The following is a 20,482-nucleotide window of genomic DNA, read 5'->3' as shown; positions in this document are numbered from 1 at the left end:
CTCATCTACATACAAAAGATGTTTACCCTGATGGCTTTTGTTATACACCAAGAGACCCTTAATGTGTGGAATAAAAACGATAGAAATGAATGTAATTATATAATGTCTGGAATTTTCCTCCCTATAGCCATTTGGAAACCCTTAAGGGCCGTACTAACGGGTTGCATATCATATTTTAGAAAGGCTTTATACTTGTCTGTAGTACATTGTGTTAACTCCCTATGTTACATGTTACATGTTAATATGTGTTGTGTTGCAGCCCAGTCTTTGAAATGGACTGCTAATGCACCAAAGTGGACAGCAATGCTTTAGAACCTTAGCATGAGGGCACCACATTGCACAGTAGTGTGTTACTGTGCACTGCAAAACAGATGTGTTTGTAGAGGTGCATTAGGGTCATTCACCTGGACTTGCATGAGTTTAGTAGACATTCTTGCAAAACAACATTATATAGGCACTCCAAAGGTTAAAAATAAGACCTGGGCTAATAAAGTAAAAAAGGTTGCCTCCTTTGACTTGTGAAAGGCACAAAGGTTGTCCTGTAGCTGAAGTGACTTAGCCTGTGGTATGGCTTGTCTTTCTCTCCTATATGTTCTTAATAGTCATCAAGCACAGAGCTGGAAAGGGAAAGAGGACAATGACATTTTAGAAGTTTGCTTTGCTGACCAGCATTTATACCATAAACTCCTGGAAAGCACAACTTCAGCAAGACTAGTGGGTGTGGCTATACTGTATATATGTATCACATGTTCGGTTGACCAACAGATTGACTATATTCCTAAAGTGGAACTATACTCGCCTTGTAGATAAAAGCTATCCCTGCATCTTCCATGTTCCTTATTTCTGTCTGTTTGGGGGCTGCTTTTTGCCTTGGCTCCTGCACATGTGCTTGGGAGTTGCATCATACCCAGGCATCAACTGTATTCCAGGTGTAGGCATAAGCAGGGTTGTACACTGCAATTCATGTGCACTACTGGCAGTGTCGTAAAAAAAATCATAGCTTTCTCTTTAGCAGAAGAGACCTTGCTTATCTTCTAGCATTCATCTTATCACATAAAGTCCCATTTACGTTGATGGCCTTCTTTAGGCATTTAATATTTTCCCATATGCTCATCTCCCAGTAAACAAGAAGAGAAAATCGCACATGCTGTACATCTTTACCTTCTGTCAAAACCTGAAGTCTGTAAGGAAGGTGCACTCAACATATGGTTACTGACAGGTCTATATGCTCGTCATGCTTGTGCTGAGAACTGCTCAGCCCCACATGCATTGAACAACTCGCATGCTAGTAGCTTATATTTATTCATTTTGTGAGCTTGAATCGTTTTTAGTAGCCTACATTGTTTCAGAGGCACTGATTGGCTTCTTTTTTTTTTTTTTTTGTGCCTACTGGTCCTGCTGGCAACATTATGTGTATGCTACATGTAATAGGCTGATATGTGCTGTTAAATTTCTTTTAGAGTCCTGGACAATATTATTTTAAACCAATGATGAAAGAGTTTCGCTTCGAGCCTTCTTCCCAGATGATAGAAGCACAGGAGGGACAACATTTAAAAATAAGAATCACAGGCTACAGGACAGCTTACAGGTAAGCTTTTAGATTGACACTTTTACTAAAGGAGGCCAAAGATGAGTTATTAAAAAATAAAAATAAAATTAATTCAACTGGCTAAACGAAAAACAATTTCTCTATCCACACAAACGTGCATGAAGGAATTGGTCTCACTGATACAGTTAAACAGTGGAAACTGGTGCTGTCAGACTACTCTGATCAGTGGCTCTAGCCACTGATTGACCAAACTTTTCCAATTTGTTCATTCGACAGAAGTTAATTGTACATGGATGGCCACACACAACACACACACATCTAAATTCGGCCGGTTCATGCTGAACTGCCAAAATTTTAATTCCTCTATGGCCACCTTCACAGTTTCTTAAACGATTCGCCCCCTTTAGAAGTTAATCTTGTCAGCTCTTTGCACATGTCTAGTATCTCCAGAGTCTGGAAAGGTTAAAGCAAGCTCATGGCTGCAGTAGCATCTTGAGCTTGTTTCAGTTTTGAGCCTCACGCTCAAGGCTTTACTGTAAAAGTCATCTGGGTGGGTGCATTTGCATCCAATCTTTTTACGTGACTTGCGATCATGATGTAACGGAAGAGCACCCCTGTCACTCCATGCGCGCACATAGAAATACAGATGTATGCGCGCATGTTTGTAAACAGCTGTACAAATTTATTGGCTATTGCCACTGGGGCAAGAGAAATAATTCTAGGTCCCTCATTTACGGTTAACTCCAATATATAGAGTTTCTCAACTCCATTATTTTGCACAGGTGATTTGATAAAAAACTTTTTTTTTAGTAATTGCAACAGCCATTTCATCTGAGAGAAATCCTGAAAACATGACCTGTTGGGGTGCCTTGAGGACTGGAGTTGAGAAACACTGTTCTAAACCGATGAGCTGTAAAGCACAACCTATTGATATTTTTGGGTTCTGTAATATCTCCCCACTTTGTTTTGAGGCTTGACCTATTTAAAATCTTTTTACTCTAGGCGATCTCATCTTTTATTTTGTTAACAAATTGGGGATTAAATGTGTATGCTCTAACATAAATTTAAATTTTAGTGTATTGTGTTCTGGAAATATTGGTTTCATAAATAGGTGTGCAAATGTTGTGCAACATAAAAAAAAATGCAACCTTCACCTTAAAATTCTACAGGACCTCTGCGTTTAGAAAATTATATACAGTTTGGGGGGGGGGGGGGGGGGTTGCAGTAATGTTTTAACCAAAAAATAAAAAAATTGTCCCAGAGTCAATGATTAGTATATTTATATCCATTGTGGTTTAATGTCCTATGTTAATAAAATATAAATATTTTCAATTGGGTGAAATGTTTTTGTAGTAACCATATGACTGCAGTGACCAGTCACAGCAGGTCACGTGACAGTCAATATATGGCTTCCTTTCATACCATCCATCAGATATGACTGTGTTGCTAGCTGTGATTGGTCAGTGTGATCACATGGTACAGTGACGAGGACCAGGCTAGAAATCACTCTGTAATGCTAATTGAGTTAGAATAACAGACTGAAAGCTTTAAAAGGAGGGTGGTGCTTGAAATCATAGTTCTTTCTCTTAACTATGGTTACCTGCAAGGAAACAAGCGCAGTCATCATTGCTTGGCACAAAAAGGGATTCACAGGCAAGGATATTGTGCAGCCGCGGTGAGCTCGGAACTAGTGCGCTCCTGTACCCGGGGGGCTGGAGAACCCTGCCTGTCTGATCTAGCCCTGGGAGGTGAGCAGACTCGTTGAATGCACTGTGGATTTCTAAGGAGCATGAGCTCTGAAGCCACTAAAGGCACACGCCGCCGGAGGGGCGCTCCCCCTGCTCGCCCCTGGTGCCGATGCGAGTGCCCGACGGGCGAGATCACCGCCGGGCACCCGCGATCGCTCGTTACAGAGCGAGAACCAGGAGCTGTGTGTGTAAACACACAGCTCCCACTCCCTTCAGGGGGAAAAATGACTGATCATATGTTCATACTAAGTATGAACAGCGATCTGTAATTTCCCCTAGTCGGTCCCACCCCCCCTTCAGTTGGAACACAATGAGGGAACATAATTAACCCCTTCCTCGCCCCCTAGTGTTAACCCCTTCCATGCCAGTGACATTTTTACAGTAATCAATGCATTTTTTTAGCACTAATCGCTATAAAAATGCCAATGGTCCCACAAATGTGTCAACAGCGTCCGCCATAAGGTTGCAGTACCAATAGAAAATCGCAGATCGCCACCATTACTAGTAAAAAAAAAAAAAATGAATAAAAATGCCATAAATCTATCCCATATTTTGTAGACGCTATAACTTTTGCGCAAACCAATCAAACGCTTATTGTGTTTTTTTTTTTTTTTTTAACGAAAAATATGTAGAAGAATACATATCGGCCTAAACTGAGAAAAAAAAATTGTGTTTTTTTTTTTTTTTATATATATATATTTTTGGAGGATATTTACAGCAAAAAGTAAATAATATTATTATTATTTTTTTTTTCAAAATTGTCGCTCTATTTATAGCGCAAAAAATAAACGCAGAGGTGATCAAATACCACCAAAAGAAAGCTCTATTTGTGGGGAAAAAATGACGCCAATTTTGTTTGGGAGCCACATTGCACGACCGCGCAATTGTTAAAGCGACGCAGTGCCGAATCGGAAAAAGTGGCCCGGTCATTGACTAGCAAAATGGTCCGGGGCTGAAGTGGTAAAATACAATAAAGGACCCACCCTTTGATTGTAGGAGCATTGCAGTGACTCTGTTAAATAGTGTACAAGGCATGATGCCTGAGCAGCTAATGTCTGCATGTCAGTGAGACCTATTGTATTCCCTGCATATATCCCCAGAAACACAGCTCTGTGCACCCAGGCATAAGATGGCACCAACAAAATCCCTGCACTGAAGTGCACACAAACCCTTTTTTGAGCATGAGCTGATGGTGGAAAGACTGATCTATAAAACTCATGTATATGAAATTCTGTGTATACATTTGTGTGTGTATTTTGCTAAGAGAGCTGAGCCTTATTACACAAAGTTGTTTTGTGGTTAAGTTGGTAATGGCAAGCTGTCATGTCCTTTCAGTTGTTATGGAACGGTGTCCTCCCTAAATGGTGAGCCTGAGCAAGGCGTATCAGTGGAAGCTGTGGGACAGAAAGACTGTGCAATTTATGGTGAAGATACAGTCACAGACGAGGAGGGGAAATTCAGACTCCGTGGTTTAAGGGTAAGTAGGAAGTTTTACCTAACAAACATATTAGGAGAACTGGAGGAAGTGCAGAGAAGAGCAACCAAACTGATAAGAGGCATGGAGGAGCTCAGCTATGAGGAAAGATTAGAGGAACTGAATTTATTCACTCTTGAGAAGAGGAGAATAAGGGGGGATATGATCAACATGTACAAATATATAAGAGGTCCATACAGTGAACTTGGTGTTGAGTTATTCACTTTACGGTCATCACTGAAGACAAGGGGGCACTCTTTATGTCTAGAGGAAAAGAGATTTCACCTCCAAATATGGAAAGGTTTTTTCACAGTAAGAGCTGTGAAAATGTGGAACAGACTCCCTCCAGAGGGGGTTCTGGCCAGCTCAGTAGATTGCTTTAAGAAAGGTCTGGATTCTTTCCTAAATGTACAGAATATAACTGAGTACTAAGATTTGTAGGTATAGTTGATCCAGGGTAAATCCGATTGCCTCTCGGGGGATCAGGAAGGAATTTTTTCCCCTGCTGTAGCAAATTGGATCATGCTCCGCTGGGGTTTTTTGCCTTCCTCTGGATCAACTGTGGGTATGGAGTTGGGTGTATAGGATTTTACTGTGTTTTTTATTTAGTTTTTTTGTTTTTTGTGGTTGAACTGGATGGACTTGTGTCTTTTTTCAACCTGACTAACTATGTAACCATGTAACTATTGGGGGTTACAGTACATGAGTGTCGACATAAAAACAAGTCAAATGCACCGTTTTTTGCATTGTAATGCGTATTCACATTGAAATCATTGGCATAGAAGCGTAAAAGTCTTGCATGGCAAAAGTAATAATCTGTGTATGTGAACACTGCTCTATATGATTCGATGTAGTCCTGCAAAAGGCAAACATTCATGCACACTAAAGGGGAGACTTGCTAAAACTGGTGCACACAGAATCTGGTGCAGCTATGCATAGTAACCAGTCAGCCTCAAGGTTTTATTGTCAAACCTTTAAGGCTGGATTCACACTGGAACGACAAATGCTCCGACATTGGGAGCTCATGAAAATCAATGTTTCCCTATGGGAGCCGTCTTAACTGGTCCGATTTTGAAAATGCTCCCTGTACTACTTGGGTCCGACTTTGATCATACTTCAGCCTATTAAATATCATTGAAGTCAGATCACCGAAAGTGTAAAAAAAACAAAACAATACACAGGTTTTTAAACTAATTTATTAGAGGGCTCCAGGGGTCTCTTCTGACATCTCCTCTCTCCGGATTTTCTCCGCTCTCTTTCGGGTTCTTCTCCCTCAGTCTTCTGCCGGGTCTCCTCTGCCATCTTCTTCTCTTTTGCCTGCCCCCACCCCCTTTCCTGACCGGCCGGGCTGCATGCTCAGATAAGGGTCTGGTGTGGACTTTGGGGAGACTCCCACGCTGTTTTTTCAGCGTAGGGGGTTCCCCTTAAAATCCATACCAGACCGAAGGGCCTGGTATGCTCTTGGAGGGGGAACCCATGCTGTTCTTTCTTTTTTTTTTTTTTGTGTGGAGTTCCCCATCAAGATCATCGGAGCACAAGTTGCATGCCATGATCAGGCAAGAGGGCGATCCGACTTCAGTGATATTCAATGGGCTGGAGTAGGATCAAAGTCGTGGTGGTCCCCCCAAAGTCCATACCAGTCCATACTTATCCGAGCATGCAGGGGAGAAGAAGTCAGACGAGACCCCCGAAGGTGCCTAATAAATTACTTTAAAAACCTGTAGTGTGTAGTGTTTTTTTTTATTTTTGACACTTTTTTTCCTCCAGGTGAATGAATAGGGGTACAATGTACCCCATACTCATTCACATAGGGTGGGGAGACAGGATCTGGTGGCCCCCTTATTAAAGGGGGCTCCCAGATTCCGATAAGCCCCCCCCCACAGACCCCCGACAACCAATGCCCAGGGTTGTCGGGAAGAGGCCCTTCTCCTCAACATGGGGACAAGGTGCTTTGGGGTGGGGGGGCGCAGGGTCCCCCCCCCCCATATTGAGGACATGTGGCCTGGTACGGTTCAGGAGGGGGGCTGTGTACTGCTGACTGCCCGGGTTGGGTTGCGTGGTCGGAATAAGGGTCTGGTATGGACTTTGGGGGGACCCCCACACCATGCGGAACCCCTATGCATTTTGACTCGAAGTCTTTTTCAGGAGGATGGCAGTAGTTGGCATATCAGAAGGATCTCTAAAACACATACAAAAATGAGTATACACAGAAAATTGTGCAATAAACAATTCAGAGTATCCAACACTGATAAAGTGCGGTCATAGTGCACTTGCATGATTATAATTTACAGACATCATATATTCTGCTGGAGGTCCACAAAAAGAGGCAAAAAATACCAAGCACCGGAAACCATGTGTCCAAAGCACAAGGGAAATAAAATAAATCAACCTGGGTGGCTGGTGTATTCCTAACAAATAAAGTAATATACATGAAAAGATCCCCCCCAGAGATCTGAAAAGGACACAAAAAGGGGACCTTTTTATTTATATTTTTTCTCTGTACCAAACTGTTGTGGCTACTATTATGATTGTATTATTGTGGTCCGGATGGACTGGCTTCTCGGTTATAAAAAAAAAAAAAAGGGGGACCTTTAAAGATGCAAAACATATTGTAAAAATAGCTATTTAAAGAAAAGACAAATGCATAGCCGGATCTTTCCAATCTGTTTGTCAGTACCAACAAATGTGTGTCTATTCAGCAGAGTTCTAAAGGGTTGCCTCTGTGCTCCATCAGCAGTGAACAACGCTGCAATCCTCACAGTATAAGCAGGGGAGTTGGTCCCATTATGTGTCTGCACAGAGCTTATCAATAGGGAGCAAGTGAGTGGCAAAAAACAGCTGAGAGCAAAATCATAACCAACAGGTTGATTGGGAGACAAGAGTCTTCAATATCCCCTGCCGTCAGCTCTGCAGCGATATTGAATCTCTGCTGCATAGACTCACACTTGTTGGTACTGACAGACTTAGATTGGTAAGATCAGGCTTTAGATACTGATTTATTCGTGTGTCTTTAGCTATTTTAGCAATATGTTTTGAGTCTTTGCGGCCCCCTTTTTTAAATCTTTTTTTAGATCTCTGGGAATCACCATAAGCTTGGCAGAGGGATATGCTTTTCCTTCTGAGGTCTGAGTCCTGTCCATCTGCATGCCTCACTTTGCCTCATTGTGCCCATGCCTCACTGTGTCCATGACTAGACTGACGTTTAACATGGGAGTCTATAGAAGGGGGTGCCCAGCTTTGAAAAAATGGTGCTCCCCGGTCGTAGATCCCCCAGACAAACTTTGCACACTTGTAGAGGAAGAGTGGGGCTACATGTGTGCTAAGGGGTCCTACGGCCGGTACCGAGTCCACAAAGTCTGGGAGATCAGGCGTAAAAAGGTGACTCGAGTATAAGCCGATGGCTTATACTCAAGTATATACGGTATATTACTTTGTTAGGGATACACCAACCACCCAGGTTGATTTCTTTCATATCCCTTATGATTTGGACACATGGTTTCCATTGCTTGGTATTTTTGCCACTTTCTTTGTGGACCTCCAGATGTCTGTAAATTATAATCAAATACGTGCACTATGAGAGTACTTTATCAGTGTTGGGTACTCTGAATTTACACTTTTTTCTCTGTGTACTCATTTTGTATGCATTTTAGAGATCCTTCTGATATGCTAACTACTGCCACCCCCCTGAGGAAGAGTCGATGAGTCAAAATGTGTCGGCGCTCTGGACCAATGCAATTAGGATCACTACACCATGTCTCATGGCTTGTGAATATAAAGCCTCTAGGGGGTCCTCTGTTTATCCTCCCAGCCATGGACTCTATGATGTTCCTGGGGGTCCTCTCTCCATGTAATCCACAGATCTATAAATATGTGAAAGATGCTTCAATAGTGTGATATTGTTTTATAAAGTTTATTAAAACCAAACGGCTTTTACTCACATTTAAAATAACGAAAATCCATGATTACTGAACTCTTGTCCGTGCTGACATCACTTCTGGTGAGCTTCTGCTCATGCCCTACGCATTACATCATGCCCACGTGACTTCAGGTATAGCGGCAGGTCTATTTGATGTCCTTTTATATAGGCTATAATGATTGTCAATGACGGTGGCGATTTTCAAGTAGCCTAATGATAGTAATAAAATGTTTATGCCGGCGGGCATTTTCTAGTTGCCCGAGGGTGGGCTCTATCCTCTTTTTTTTTTTTTTTTTTTTTTTTTTTTTCGACTCAGAACACTTACCGGAGACCTAATCAATTTTGCGTTCATACGCTGTCTCCATCCTGGTTCGCATCATGGTGGGAAATGTCTTTTTTTTTTTTTTGCTTTGTTTGCTATGTCATTATGTGTTTTTATATTAAGCCAGCATGGCCACAGTATGGCAAAGTGCAAAAAATACATCATAAAACCGAAGTGCCCCTACCCAAGTCGACTAGCCCATCCCCCCCCCCCCCTACCAAAACCCTCCCCTTTCTCTCCAAACCTCAGTTTCTTAATTTGTCAACTTTTACTACACTACACTTCCTGCCCTATACCATCCGGACTAGATAACTCTGTGATGACTTATAGTCGACCCAGTCCTGCCATTTAAGTTTGAATCCCCCTTCACCTTCCTCCCCCATAAACTTAAGCTGTTCAATGTAATAAATATCATTTATTTATCAAGACAATTCTTCATTGTTGGGCTCTCGGGATCTTTCCACTGTTTAGGGATCAGGCTCTTAGCTGCATTCAGGATATGGGGGAGCAAGGTTCTCATATACTGTTTACTAGTCATGTTTGTCCCGTGGAACAAACACACCCACGGGTCGACTGCTATTTTAATTCCAGTAATTTCCTTGATTACTGATACCACTTTATGCCAATATTTGTTGATTTTGGGGCACGTCCACCAAAGGTGTGACATGGTTCCGGGTTCCATACAACCCCTCCAACAGAATCTGGAAGTCTCCCCTTGGAATCGATGTGCAATATCTGGGGTGATATACCATCTTGATAAACATTTAAAATTCATTTCTATCAACCCGCAGTTAGTTGAAGTGATGTGCGTCATCTTCAATATTTTCCCAAAATCTTTCTCGGTATCCCCTGTTGCCAACTCTTCATCCCATTTTTTAATATACGATGGTAGCCCCTTATTTTTTAGTCCCGACAGTATTTTATAAATCCGTGAGATCCCGCCTCGTCCGCTCGAGGCTAGGCACATACGCTCTAGTGGGAGCAAATTTCCCTCTAGCCTGATCGGACGAGGAAGGGAGTCCAAAAAATGTTTCAACTGTTGGTATCTCAGCCAATTCAGCTCAAACATTTCTTTGTGTTCCCCAAGTTCCTGATAAGTACAGATTTTGCCATCTTTCAGTATATCCCTTAATTTTACGTCAGTTCTCTTTATCCAACTCCCAGACAAGCTTACTTTCCCCGGTGCAAAATAATTTGTGTCGTATAGTGGTATTAGTAGGGAATTGTATCCCCATTTTTCGGTTTTGTGAACCCTATCCCATATTATCATAGATGTCCGTGTAATCGTGTACAAGTGCTCTTTTGACTGTCTAAATTGTGCCGGAATCCAAATCTCCTTTCCTAACCTAGTTTTATTTAAACTACTTTCTAATTTAACCCATAATTTTTCTTTATTTTCTCTAACCCATTCAACCACCCGTGTCATGTGAATGGCCGTATAGTATGCCTTAATGTCTGGTAACCCCAAACCACCCTGCGCCTTGTCTCTGGTTAGTATAGACATGGCTATGCGCGCTTTCTTTTTCCGCCATATGAATCTAATTAATAACTTTTTTAACGTTTTAAAATATACTTCTGGTATTGCAATCGGCAGCATTTGTAATTTATATAGAATCTTGGGCAAAGTTAACATTTTAAAACTATTTATTCTTCCTAATATGGACCTCTGTCTGTAAGCAATTTTATTTAAAGCGGGAGTTCACCCATTTCTAAAAAAAAAATGTTTTCTTCCCCTAGATTCCTGCTCGTTCGGTCTAGGGGAATCGGCTATTTGTATTAAAATATGAGCCGTACTTACCCGTTTTCGAGCTGCATCTTCTTCCGTCGCTTCCGGGTATGGGTCTTCGGGAGCGGGCGTTCCTTCTTGATTGACATTCTTCCGAGAGGCTTCCGACGGTCGCATCCATCGCGTCACTCGTAGCCGAAAGAAGCCGAACGTCGGTGCGGCTCTATACTGCGCCTGCGCACCGACGTTCGGCTTCTTTCGGAAAATCGTGACGCGATGGATGCGACCGTCGGAAGCCTCTCGGAAGACTGTCAATCAAGAAGGAACGCCCATTCCCGAAGCCCATACCCGGAAGCGACGGAAGAAGATGCAGCTCGAAAACGGGTAAGTACTGCACATATTTTAATACAAATAGCCGATTCCCCTAGAGAAAACGAGCAGGAAGCTAAGGGGAAAAAGTGCCCTCTAAGGGTGAACCCCCGCTTTAAGTCCATTTTAATATCGTTCAATAATGGAATAAAATTATACTGATAAATTGACTCAGAAGATGTTGTTATATTGACACCTAGGTATTTTAATACAGTATCTCTCCAAATAAATGGGAAGTCTTTTTTAAATCTGGTTACATCCTGTGCTTTCACACTAATATTCAGGATTTCGGACTTTAAGGGATTAATTTTGAAATTAGAAACTTCGACGTAGACTTTAAGAGTTTTTAAAAGATTAGGGAGAGATGTAGTTGGGTTCACTATATATAACAGAATATCATCGGCGTAAGCCGCAATTTTATGTTCTCCGTCATCTGTCTGTATCCCCTCGATGTCAGGATTATTTCTAATCCTAGACAGTAAAGGTTCTAAAGACAAAATAAACAATAAGGGTGACAAGGGACAGCCTTGTCGGGTCCCATTAAACATCTCAAAAAGCCCGGATACCGTCCCATTTACCTTAACCCTTGCCGTAGGGTGGTTATATAGAGCTTTTATCCACCCCAACATCTTGGGGCCTACCCCATAAAACTCTAAAGTAGTCTGAAGGTATCCCCAGTCTACTCTGTCGAAAGCTTTTTCGGCGTCTATCGACAGTAGTAGACCTGGGGACTTACCTTCTTTTATTCTCTGTATCAGTAACAGTGTCTTGATACAGTTATCCCTACTGTCCCTACCTGGGATAAAGCCCACTTGATCATTATACAGGCAGTGCAGAATTATTAGGCAAATGAGTATTTTGACCACATCATCCTCTTTATGCATGTTGTCTTACTCCAAGCTGTATAGGCTCGAAAGCCTACTACCAATTAAGCATATTAGGTGATGTGCATCTCTGTAATGAGAAGGGGTGTGGTCTAATGACATTAAAACCCTATATCAGGTGTGCATAATTATTAGGCAACTTCCTTTCCTTTGGCAAAATGGGTCAAAAGAAGGACTTGACAGGCTCAGAAAAGTCAAAAATAGTGAGATATCTTGCAGAGGGATGCAGCACGCTTAAAATTGCAAAGCTTCTGAAGCGTGATCATCGAACAATCAAGCGTTTCATTCAAAATAGTCAACAGGGTCGCAAGAAGCGCGTGGAAAAACCAAGGCGCAAAATAACTGCCCATGAACTGAGAAAAGTCAAGCGTGCAGCTGCCAAGATGCCACTTGCCACCAGTTTGCCCATATTTCAGAGCTGCAACATCACTGGAGTGCCCAAAAGCACAAGGTGTGCAATACTTAGAGACATGGCCAAGGTAAGAAAGGCTGAAAGACGACCACCACTGAACAAGACACACAAGCTGAAACGTCTAGACTGGGCCAAGAAATATCTCAAGACTGATTTTTCTAAGGTTTTATGGACTGATGAAATGAGAGTGAGTCTTGATGGGCCAGATGGATGGGCCCGTGGCTGGATTGGTAAAGGGCAGAGAGCTCCAGTCCGACTCAGACGCCAGCAAGGTGGAGGTGGAGTACTGGTTTGGGCTGGTATCATCAAAGATGAGCTTGTGGGGCCTTTTCGGGTTGAGCATGGAGTCAAGCTCAACTCCCAGTCCTACTGCCAGTTTCTGGAAGACACCTTCTTCAAGCAGTGGTACAGGAAGAAGTCTGCATCCTTCAAGAAAAACATGATTTTCATGCAGGACAATGCTCCATCACACGCGTCCAAGTACTCCACAGCGTGGCTGGCAAGAAAGGGTATAAAAGAAGAAAAACTAATGACGTGGCCTCCTTGTTCACCTGATCTGAACCCCATTGAGAACCTGTGGTCCATCATCAAATGTGAGATTTACAAGGAGGGAAAACAGTACACCTCTCTGAACAGTGTCTGGGAGGCTGTGGTTGCTGCTGCACGCAATGTTGATGGTGAACAGATCAAAACACTGACAGAATCCATGGATGGCAGGCTTTTGAGTGTCCATGCAAAGAAAGGTGGCTATATTGGTCACTGATTTGTTTTTGTTTTGTTTTTGAATGTCAGAAATGTATATTTGTGAATGTTGAGATGTTATGTTGGTTTCACTGGTAAAAATAAATTATTGAAATGGGTATATATTTGTTTTTTGTTAAGTTGCCTAATAATTATGCACAGTAATAGTCACATATAGCTAAAACTAAAAACTACTTCCGAAAATATTCAGCTTTGATATTAATGAGTTTTTTGGGTTCATTGAGAACATGGTTGTTGTTCAAAAATAAAATTAATCCTCAAATACAACTTGCCTAATAATTCTGCACTCCCTGTATACCAATTTATTCATGATATTTTTCATTCTACTAGCTAAGATTTTGGCGAACAACTTTACATCCGCATTTAATAGGGAAATAGGTCTATAACTGGAACACAATGAAGGGTCTTTACCATCTTTAGGGATAATCGTAATTGCAGCCTCAAGTGCCTCACGACAAATATCCCAATTCGTGCCGATGCCATTCATATATAAGCACACATCCTAGGAACTAGGATATCGCTAAATTTCCTATAATACTCAGTTGTTAGCCCATCCGGGCCAGGACTTTTCCCTAATGGGGACTCACTTAAGTTTTTCCTAATTTCCATTTCTGTTATAGGGTCCTCTAGAAAACTAAGTTTATCTACTGGTATTTTTTTAAGACCTGCTTCCTCTAAGAATTTTTTTTTGTATTCTGATCTCCTTTTCACTTTCTCAGGGGGATCATTTTGAGATATCGCATACAGCCTCCCATAGTATTCTTGGAATATTCCCGCAATCTCAGGGATTGTAAATACTTTATTTCCTTTACTCGTTTGTATACTTTCAATAAAATTTCTGGTAGATTCATTTTTTAACATTTTGGCTAGATATTTACCCGACAAATCCCCCCCATTGGTACCTCTCTTTCTTAACTTTAAGACAGGCTGATCTATTCTCTTGTTCAATAAGGTCCCTTATTTCTGCCCTTTTTAGAATAACCGAATGTCCAACTACGCAATCACCTGTTAATTTATGTCTTTGTTCCAGATCAAGAATTGTTTTATATAAGTCATCTCGTTTCTTCATACTTTTTTTTTTTTAGCTGTTCCGATTGCGATCATAATACCTCTAATTTAGGCCTTGTGAGTTTCCCATACTAATGCTTCTGACAGAAATTCTGAGCTATTTTCTTTAAAATACAGTTCTAATTCCCTTTTAATCTTATCTACAGCCTCTTCGTCTTGCATTAAATCCTCATTAATTTTCCATGTTCTATTATTCTTTTGTATTCCCGCTATGTTTAAATTAATTGATACTGGGGCATGATCCGACAAAGTTACTATTCCGATATCAGAGCTTTTGACTGTCTCCAAAGATTCATGGTCCACCAAAAATAAGTCAATTCTGGAATACGTCCCGTGTACAGAGGAGCGGAATGAATAATCCCGTACTTTTGTATGTTGAATTCTCCATACATCCATTAATTGGTGTTGATGTAATTTCTTTTTTAGTAATTTCCGTTGTACGTTCCCGCCCCTCTGTACAAGCGACGTACAATCTGCATCTAGATCCAGACAGAGATTCATATCTCAGGCTATAATTACCCTGCCGGACCTAAAATCCATGAACCTCTCAATTACTCCCTTAAGAAATTTAACAGGGTTTTGGTTTGGGCCATAGATATTAGCTATAGAGTAGTCGACTTCATTTATTTTGCCCCTGAGGAAAAGATAGCGCCCCTCGGGGTCTACCATTCTCTCCCCCAGGGCAAATCTGACTCCCCTGGAAAAACCAATGGCGACACCCTTAGCGCGTTTAATCGGTGAGTCCCCATAGTACCATAGCGGGTAGTCATGTGAACTTATTTTAAGATTAGAGTCCAATGAAATATGTGTCTTTCATATTTTAAGAAATATTCACATTTGTTCACAATAGCTACACATAAGCTAGGAGTGCTGGCAGTAGCTGGATCACTTTTCACTCCTATTTACACACAGTGATAGCACAAGAGCAATTCACCATACTCGGGGCTTATTGCCATTTGTTTAAAGTATATGTGATCTTTTTATAGAGCTTTTATGGTTCTTGAATTTTCCCCTAGACTTTTCTTACATTTCAACAAATATTAGATTTTATCGCTACATATGTCTCATCTCTTGCAGGTATCACAAAGTTCCCTCCCTTTCCCCCATCTCTTATGTGTATTTTACTACCTTTTACAAGTGGTTACACACGTTTCTCCCCCTGTTAGTCCTTCCCTCCAGCTGTGAAATTTAAATCTAGTATTGTGGCTTTTTTTTTTTTGTAGATTTATCTTCTGCAGATGCTAATTTCAGTTGAAAGTTTCTACAAGTGACTATTTTAATGCATTTGCTTTTCTGTCTTGTTTTTTTGTTGTGCCCACCCCTCCTGTTCGGATTGTATTTTGACATTTCTAGGTTTCTTACTTAAAGCAGGAGTTCACCCATTTAAAAAAAAAAAAAAAATCTCCCCTTAGCTTCCTGCTCGTTCGGTCTAGGGGAATCGGCTATTTATATTAAAATATGAGCAGTACTTACCCGTTTTCGAGCTGCATCTTCTTCCGGGTATGGGTCTTCGGGAGCGGGCGTTCCTTCTTGATTGACATTCTTCCTAGAGGCTTCCGACGGTCGCATCCATCGCGTCACTCGTAGCCGAAAGAAGCCGAACGTCGGTGCGGCTCTATACTGCGCCTGCGCACCGACGTTCGGCTTCTTTCGGAAAATCGTGACGCGATGGATGCGACCGTCGGAAGCCTCTCGGAAGCCTGTCAATCAAGAAGGAACGCCCATTCCCGAAGCCCATACCCGGAAGCGACGGAGAGGATGCGTCTCGTAAATGGGTAAGTACTGCACATATTTTAAAATAAATAGCCGATTCCCCTAGTAATAACGAGCAGGAATCTAAGGGGGAAAAGTGCCCTCTAAGGGTGAACCCCCGCTTTAATGGACAACTCGGAGTTCACAAAACACCCTCCCCTTATATGCTATTGGTTTCTCTTTGGACTGCTGGCTACATCTGAGCAGGTGTAGGGGTTATAGCCACAAGGGGTCTGATTTCAATTTCTCTTGTAGGTCACAGTATAACCCTAGGTTTCTTACTATCAAGTTGTGTTCCTTAACTCCAAACAAAGGGTTTTACAGTGAGTTTTTTTAAGTGAGTACAAATATATACTATAATGGTCCTTTACATTTTATTTTTTTCAGCCTGAATGTGTATACCATGTGCAGCTGAAGGGTGAGGGAAATGATCATATTGAACGTGCATTACCATCCTATAGAACCATTGAGGTGAGTTATTAAATGATGTACATTTTCCTTGGCTTTCTAATATATTTTGCAGTAATGATAACCCCAGTTTAAAGTGGTTGTAAATCCTTACAGACCACTTTTTGCTACAGTTAAGCCTATAACAAGAATTACCTGTAGCTACCATGGATATCTCCTAAACCTGTACGGTGTCCCATAATGGCCAAGTATGCGGTGCATACTAGCCCATTATGCTTTTAATTTTTCTATAAATGTAACATTGCATAGTGTCCTGTATTTCTATTTTCTAAGAACTATGATGATAAAATACATAAGCAGTGCATGTCAAAAAGATCAGGTGATACAGAGAGAAAAGCATTCAAAGTTATATCCCAGCCTGTTAAAGTGCTCTCCTTCCACATCCTGAGCATCACTATGTAGTGGGCAGAATTGCTAGACAATAGTTACAGGATAACACAGGAGGTGGGAATGAGTGGAACCAACATCAACTTTACCAGGAAAAGTAAAGATTTGCTTTCAACTTCCCCTGCCTTATCCCTGGATCACATCACTATTGGTCGTATTTTATCTGGGCAGACTTGCTGACAAAAAAGGCACAAAAAGAGGATTGGTAGCGGAACCAACACAGCTGCTTTTGCCTTTCATCTAGAGCCATTGGTGGTTTTGAAATTCAGTTTTTGCTGGAGATTACTTTGTTTTTATCATTGTATGGTAGATATTGGTTGCCCAGTTATTTTGACGTATTTCAGTTGAGCTTTTTGTTGTTGAAGCACATGTGTGAGATTTGTGTGATCTGTACCAGCTTTGTGATTCACAAAAATGTGCCACATTGTACAAGTAGACCGCAGTGGAATATAACAGTCTGGTCTGGAACACTTTGTGAGGAAGAGTAAAGTAGCCACATAGACTATTCCTCTGTGCTTCCATTTGTATGGTTGGGAAAAGACTGGTGGTTGATTTAACAGAAACCTCCATTCAGGTAATAAAAATATCTGTTTTGACAATGCCTTGATCCCCCCCCCAAGCTATTTGCGAATTAAGCCCATGTGTAGGACCCCTTATAGCTCTAGTAGCAATAGTGGCTATGCAGGTAACGCCTTGCTACAATAGATTAACATGGGGGGTGTGTGTATGTGTGTGTGTGTCTATGTATAAATAATTGTGTATTTTTTTTTTATATTTACTACTGTTTTACAGTGTAATTATTTTGCTGTATGAATCCTGATAAGTCTTTTTTTCTTGTGTTGCTTTCCTTTATATATTGATTGATAGAAAAAGTAAAAAAGAAAAGATCTCTATTTATTGAGCGTGCTTGTCTACATTCTCTGTTTATATTTTATATGTGTACCATGATTAGGGGTTCATATTCAAATTAAAGGGGTTGAAAAGATAAATGTTTTTTCACCTTAATGCATCCTATGCCCCCCCCCCCCCCCAACCCCCGTTTTACTTACCTGACCCCTCGAAAGTCCCGCGCGCGTCCACTTGATCCTCTTCGGTTCCCAGCCTGGCCGTTGATTGGCTAGGCTGGACAGATTTATAGCAGCGCAGCCATTGGCTGTCGCTGCTGTCAATCACAGCGGATGACGCAGTGTGTCGGGGGGCGGGGCCGAGTGATACATTCGGCGGCTATGCCCGCCACTGTATCACGGGAGCGCGCTCGCAAAAGCTTTCCACCATGCAAGCTCGCTCGCATGAAGGTGGAAAACGTTTGCGAGGAGGAGCCGAGACAACCGCCGAGGGACCCCAGAAGACAGGGTTAGGGGACACTCTGTGCAAAACTAGCTGCACAGTGGAGGTAAGTATAACATGTTTGTTATTTAAAAAAATAAAAAAAGTTTGCCTTTTAGTGTTCCTTTAACATGATAAAGTTTAGGAATTTGGTTAAACCGACAGTTGTACAACGGAACAGTGTAAATGATACTCTGTTCAATTTGTTTTCCTAGGTTGGCAATACTGATATAGATGAAGTTAATATTATTGCCTTCCGTCAAATCAACCAGTTTGATCTAAGTGGAAATGTAATGACTTCTCCAGAGCACCTGCCTACCTTGTTGGTAAGTCCAAGACAGTGTTTTTATTATGCTTCTTAAGGGTGTTCTAGCGGAAAATTGCAGATTTTTGGAAAATTTTGAAATGTAAATCTGTATTTTCTATTGCCGTTTGGGGTTTTGTGGGAAAAAAAGCAGGTGAAAACACTTCTTGAGACCCTACCTTTTTACCGTGTCTCAAGCTTTTTAGAGTTTCTGAAGGGATAACTTCACCTTAAAAAAAAAACCAAAAAAACTTAAATGCACATCTTTTTGCAGGTTAAAGTGCATTTTTTTTTAATTTGGCGCCTGTAAAGCATTGCACCCATGATCAGTAGATGCCATGCAGGACTCTTGTAGACTTGTCAGTGTATCTTTCTGCTCGTACCGCATAAGAACAGGCAGATACACCCTGACTACCAGAGAGATCAACTGCATTACGGTAGTTTATTGAGAACTCCAAGCTAACAGCTACAAAGGCTGTCTGTATGTGTAGTTTTCCATTCACAGAACTTTGTGTTCTGTGTCCCAAAAGTTGTGTCTAAGTACACTTGGGCTTCAGAACACATACATGCCTGTTGATAAAGAGGCCTAAATATGTACTGCACATGTAGATAAAGGGTGGCACTCACAAAAGCCTATAGAGGGTCAATCCATACAAAAGTGATATAACAGTTATAGTGAGAGTCTAGTATGCTGGATCTACTGCTGACAAATTATATCTTTTGGGGGACTCCAGCAATGCGTTGTCCCAGCTATAGTTCTGGGTGCGTTGGTTTTATTCCAGTGTGCTCAGTGCAGGAAACCTGATATATATGGAAGTAGTGCAAACCATGCACAACCATCCCAGCAGCAAGAGTCTCATCTAGCCTAGGATTTCGGGCTCCTCTGTGTCCTCTGAATCCCCCTTTTCAAGTCTCATTAGGAATCTGAGTGTGTCTCATGCAGGACTCTTCAGCCTTTGCCCCCCCCCCCCAGAGATGCCAGGTTGAAAGAAACCGTAACCAACAATGCAGAGTGGCAGCGGCCATGTTTGAGGATACCAAGAGGTGATCCACATTTTACGAAAGTAGAAGAGGGGCAGGTTCAATATCCATATTGTGTGCAAGAACTCTGGATTCTTAAATGAGCCACTACTGCGTATGTACATAGCGACGTCATTTTTACATGTACGAAGCTGCTGTACCCTGGTCTCCAATAAAATGGCTCAAAACTGCTATTTTGTAGCACCCTGTGCTTCCATGTGATCTTGATTGGGTTCTCACTGGTGAGCCTTTCCTCATACTTCACAACAAGAAGGTTGTCTTATGCCCAAGACGATCCTTTCTTTCAAAGGTGGTGGTCAATGAAGACGTGCTGTTATTCTTGAGCCCTGCCCCTAAGCATCCAAAGGAATTCGTCTCTACATTGCCTTGACACAGTGACAGCTATCAGAGTATACCTCAAAGCTACTGCTTTTACCAGACAAATTGATTGCCTGTTTGTTCTCACCTTGGGACCTTGCAAGGGACACCTGCTAACTTGCATGGTGGATAATAAACCTGCTAATGCTCTTGAGCAAACACCTCCTCCTTTGCTGTAAGGTACCTATGTCCCCAGGGCATTTCAGCACCAATCCTCTGCAGCCCACCAGTGTAAGGGTGCCACCTGGTCTTCTGTTTATACTTTCTAAAAGTTTTGCTCGGTGGATGTCCAGTCTTCTGCAGATGCAGCTTTTGGCTGCAAGGTTCTTACAGCCAGGGCCATCTTAATAGCATCATGGGCCCCTGGGCTAAGTAATGCTCTGGAGCCCCTACAATAGGGACAGTGCAGGTAAACAGACATCAAGTAGGAAGGAGGCAGAAAAGCGGAGCTTCCCCTTTTGGGTGGAGCTCCGCATTAACTACATGAACAATCATTCTGAACAGCAAAGAAACAGTGGGAAAATACAACATACATAAAAGTAACAAAGCTGTCCTGTGCATATAATATATCTGCTAGATTGATGCCACCCAAGGACTCTGACCCCTCTACATCCCAG

General features: G+C 41.7%; 1 protein-coding gene across 1 annotated transcript in view; it reads left to right on the top strand.

Moving 5' to 3' along the window:
- LOC120943545 (nodal modulator 3-like) overlaps positions 1 to 20,482 on the top strand; it is a 123,224-nt gene that overhangs the window by 81,205 nt on the left and 21,537 nt on the right. Inside the window, exons 24-27 of the mRNA XM_040356910.1 lie at positions 1,461 to 1,588; positions 4,633 to 4,774; positions 16,370 to 16,453; positions 18,379 to 18,489. Of these exons, the coding sequence (XP_040212844.1) occupies positions 1,461 to 1,588; positions 4,633 to 4,774; positions 16,370 to 16,453; positions 18,379 to 18,489 (465 nt within the window). The remainder of the gene's footprint in view (positions 1 to 1,460; positions 1,589 to 4,632; positions 4,775 to 16,369; positions 16,454 to 18,378; positions 18,490 to 20,482) is intronic.

Source organism: Rana temporaria, chromosome 6, assembly GCF_905171775.1.
Source record: "Rana temporaria chromosome 6, aRanTem1.1, whole genome shotgun sequence".
Lineage (NCBI taxonomy): Eukaryota > Metazoa > Chordata > Amphibia > Anura > Ranidae > Rana > Rana temporaria.
This window is presented reverse-complemented; position numbering and strand designations above follow the sequence as displayed.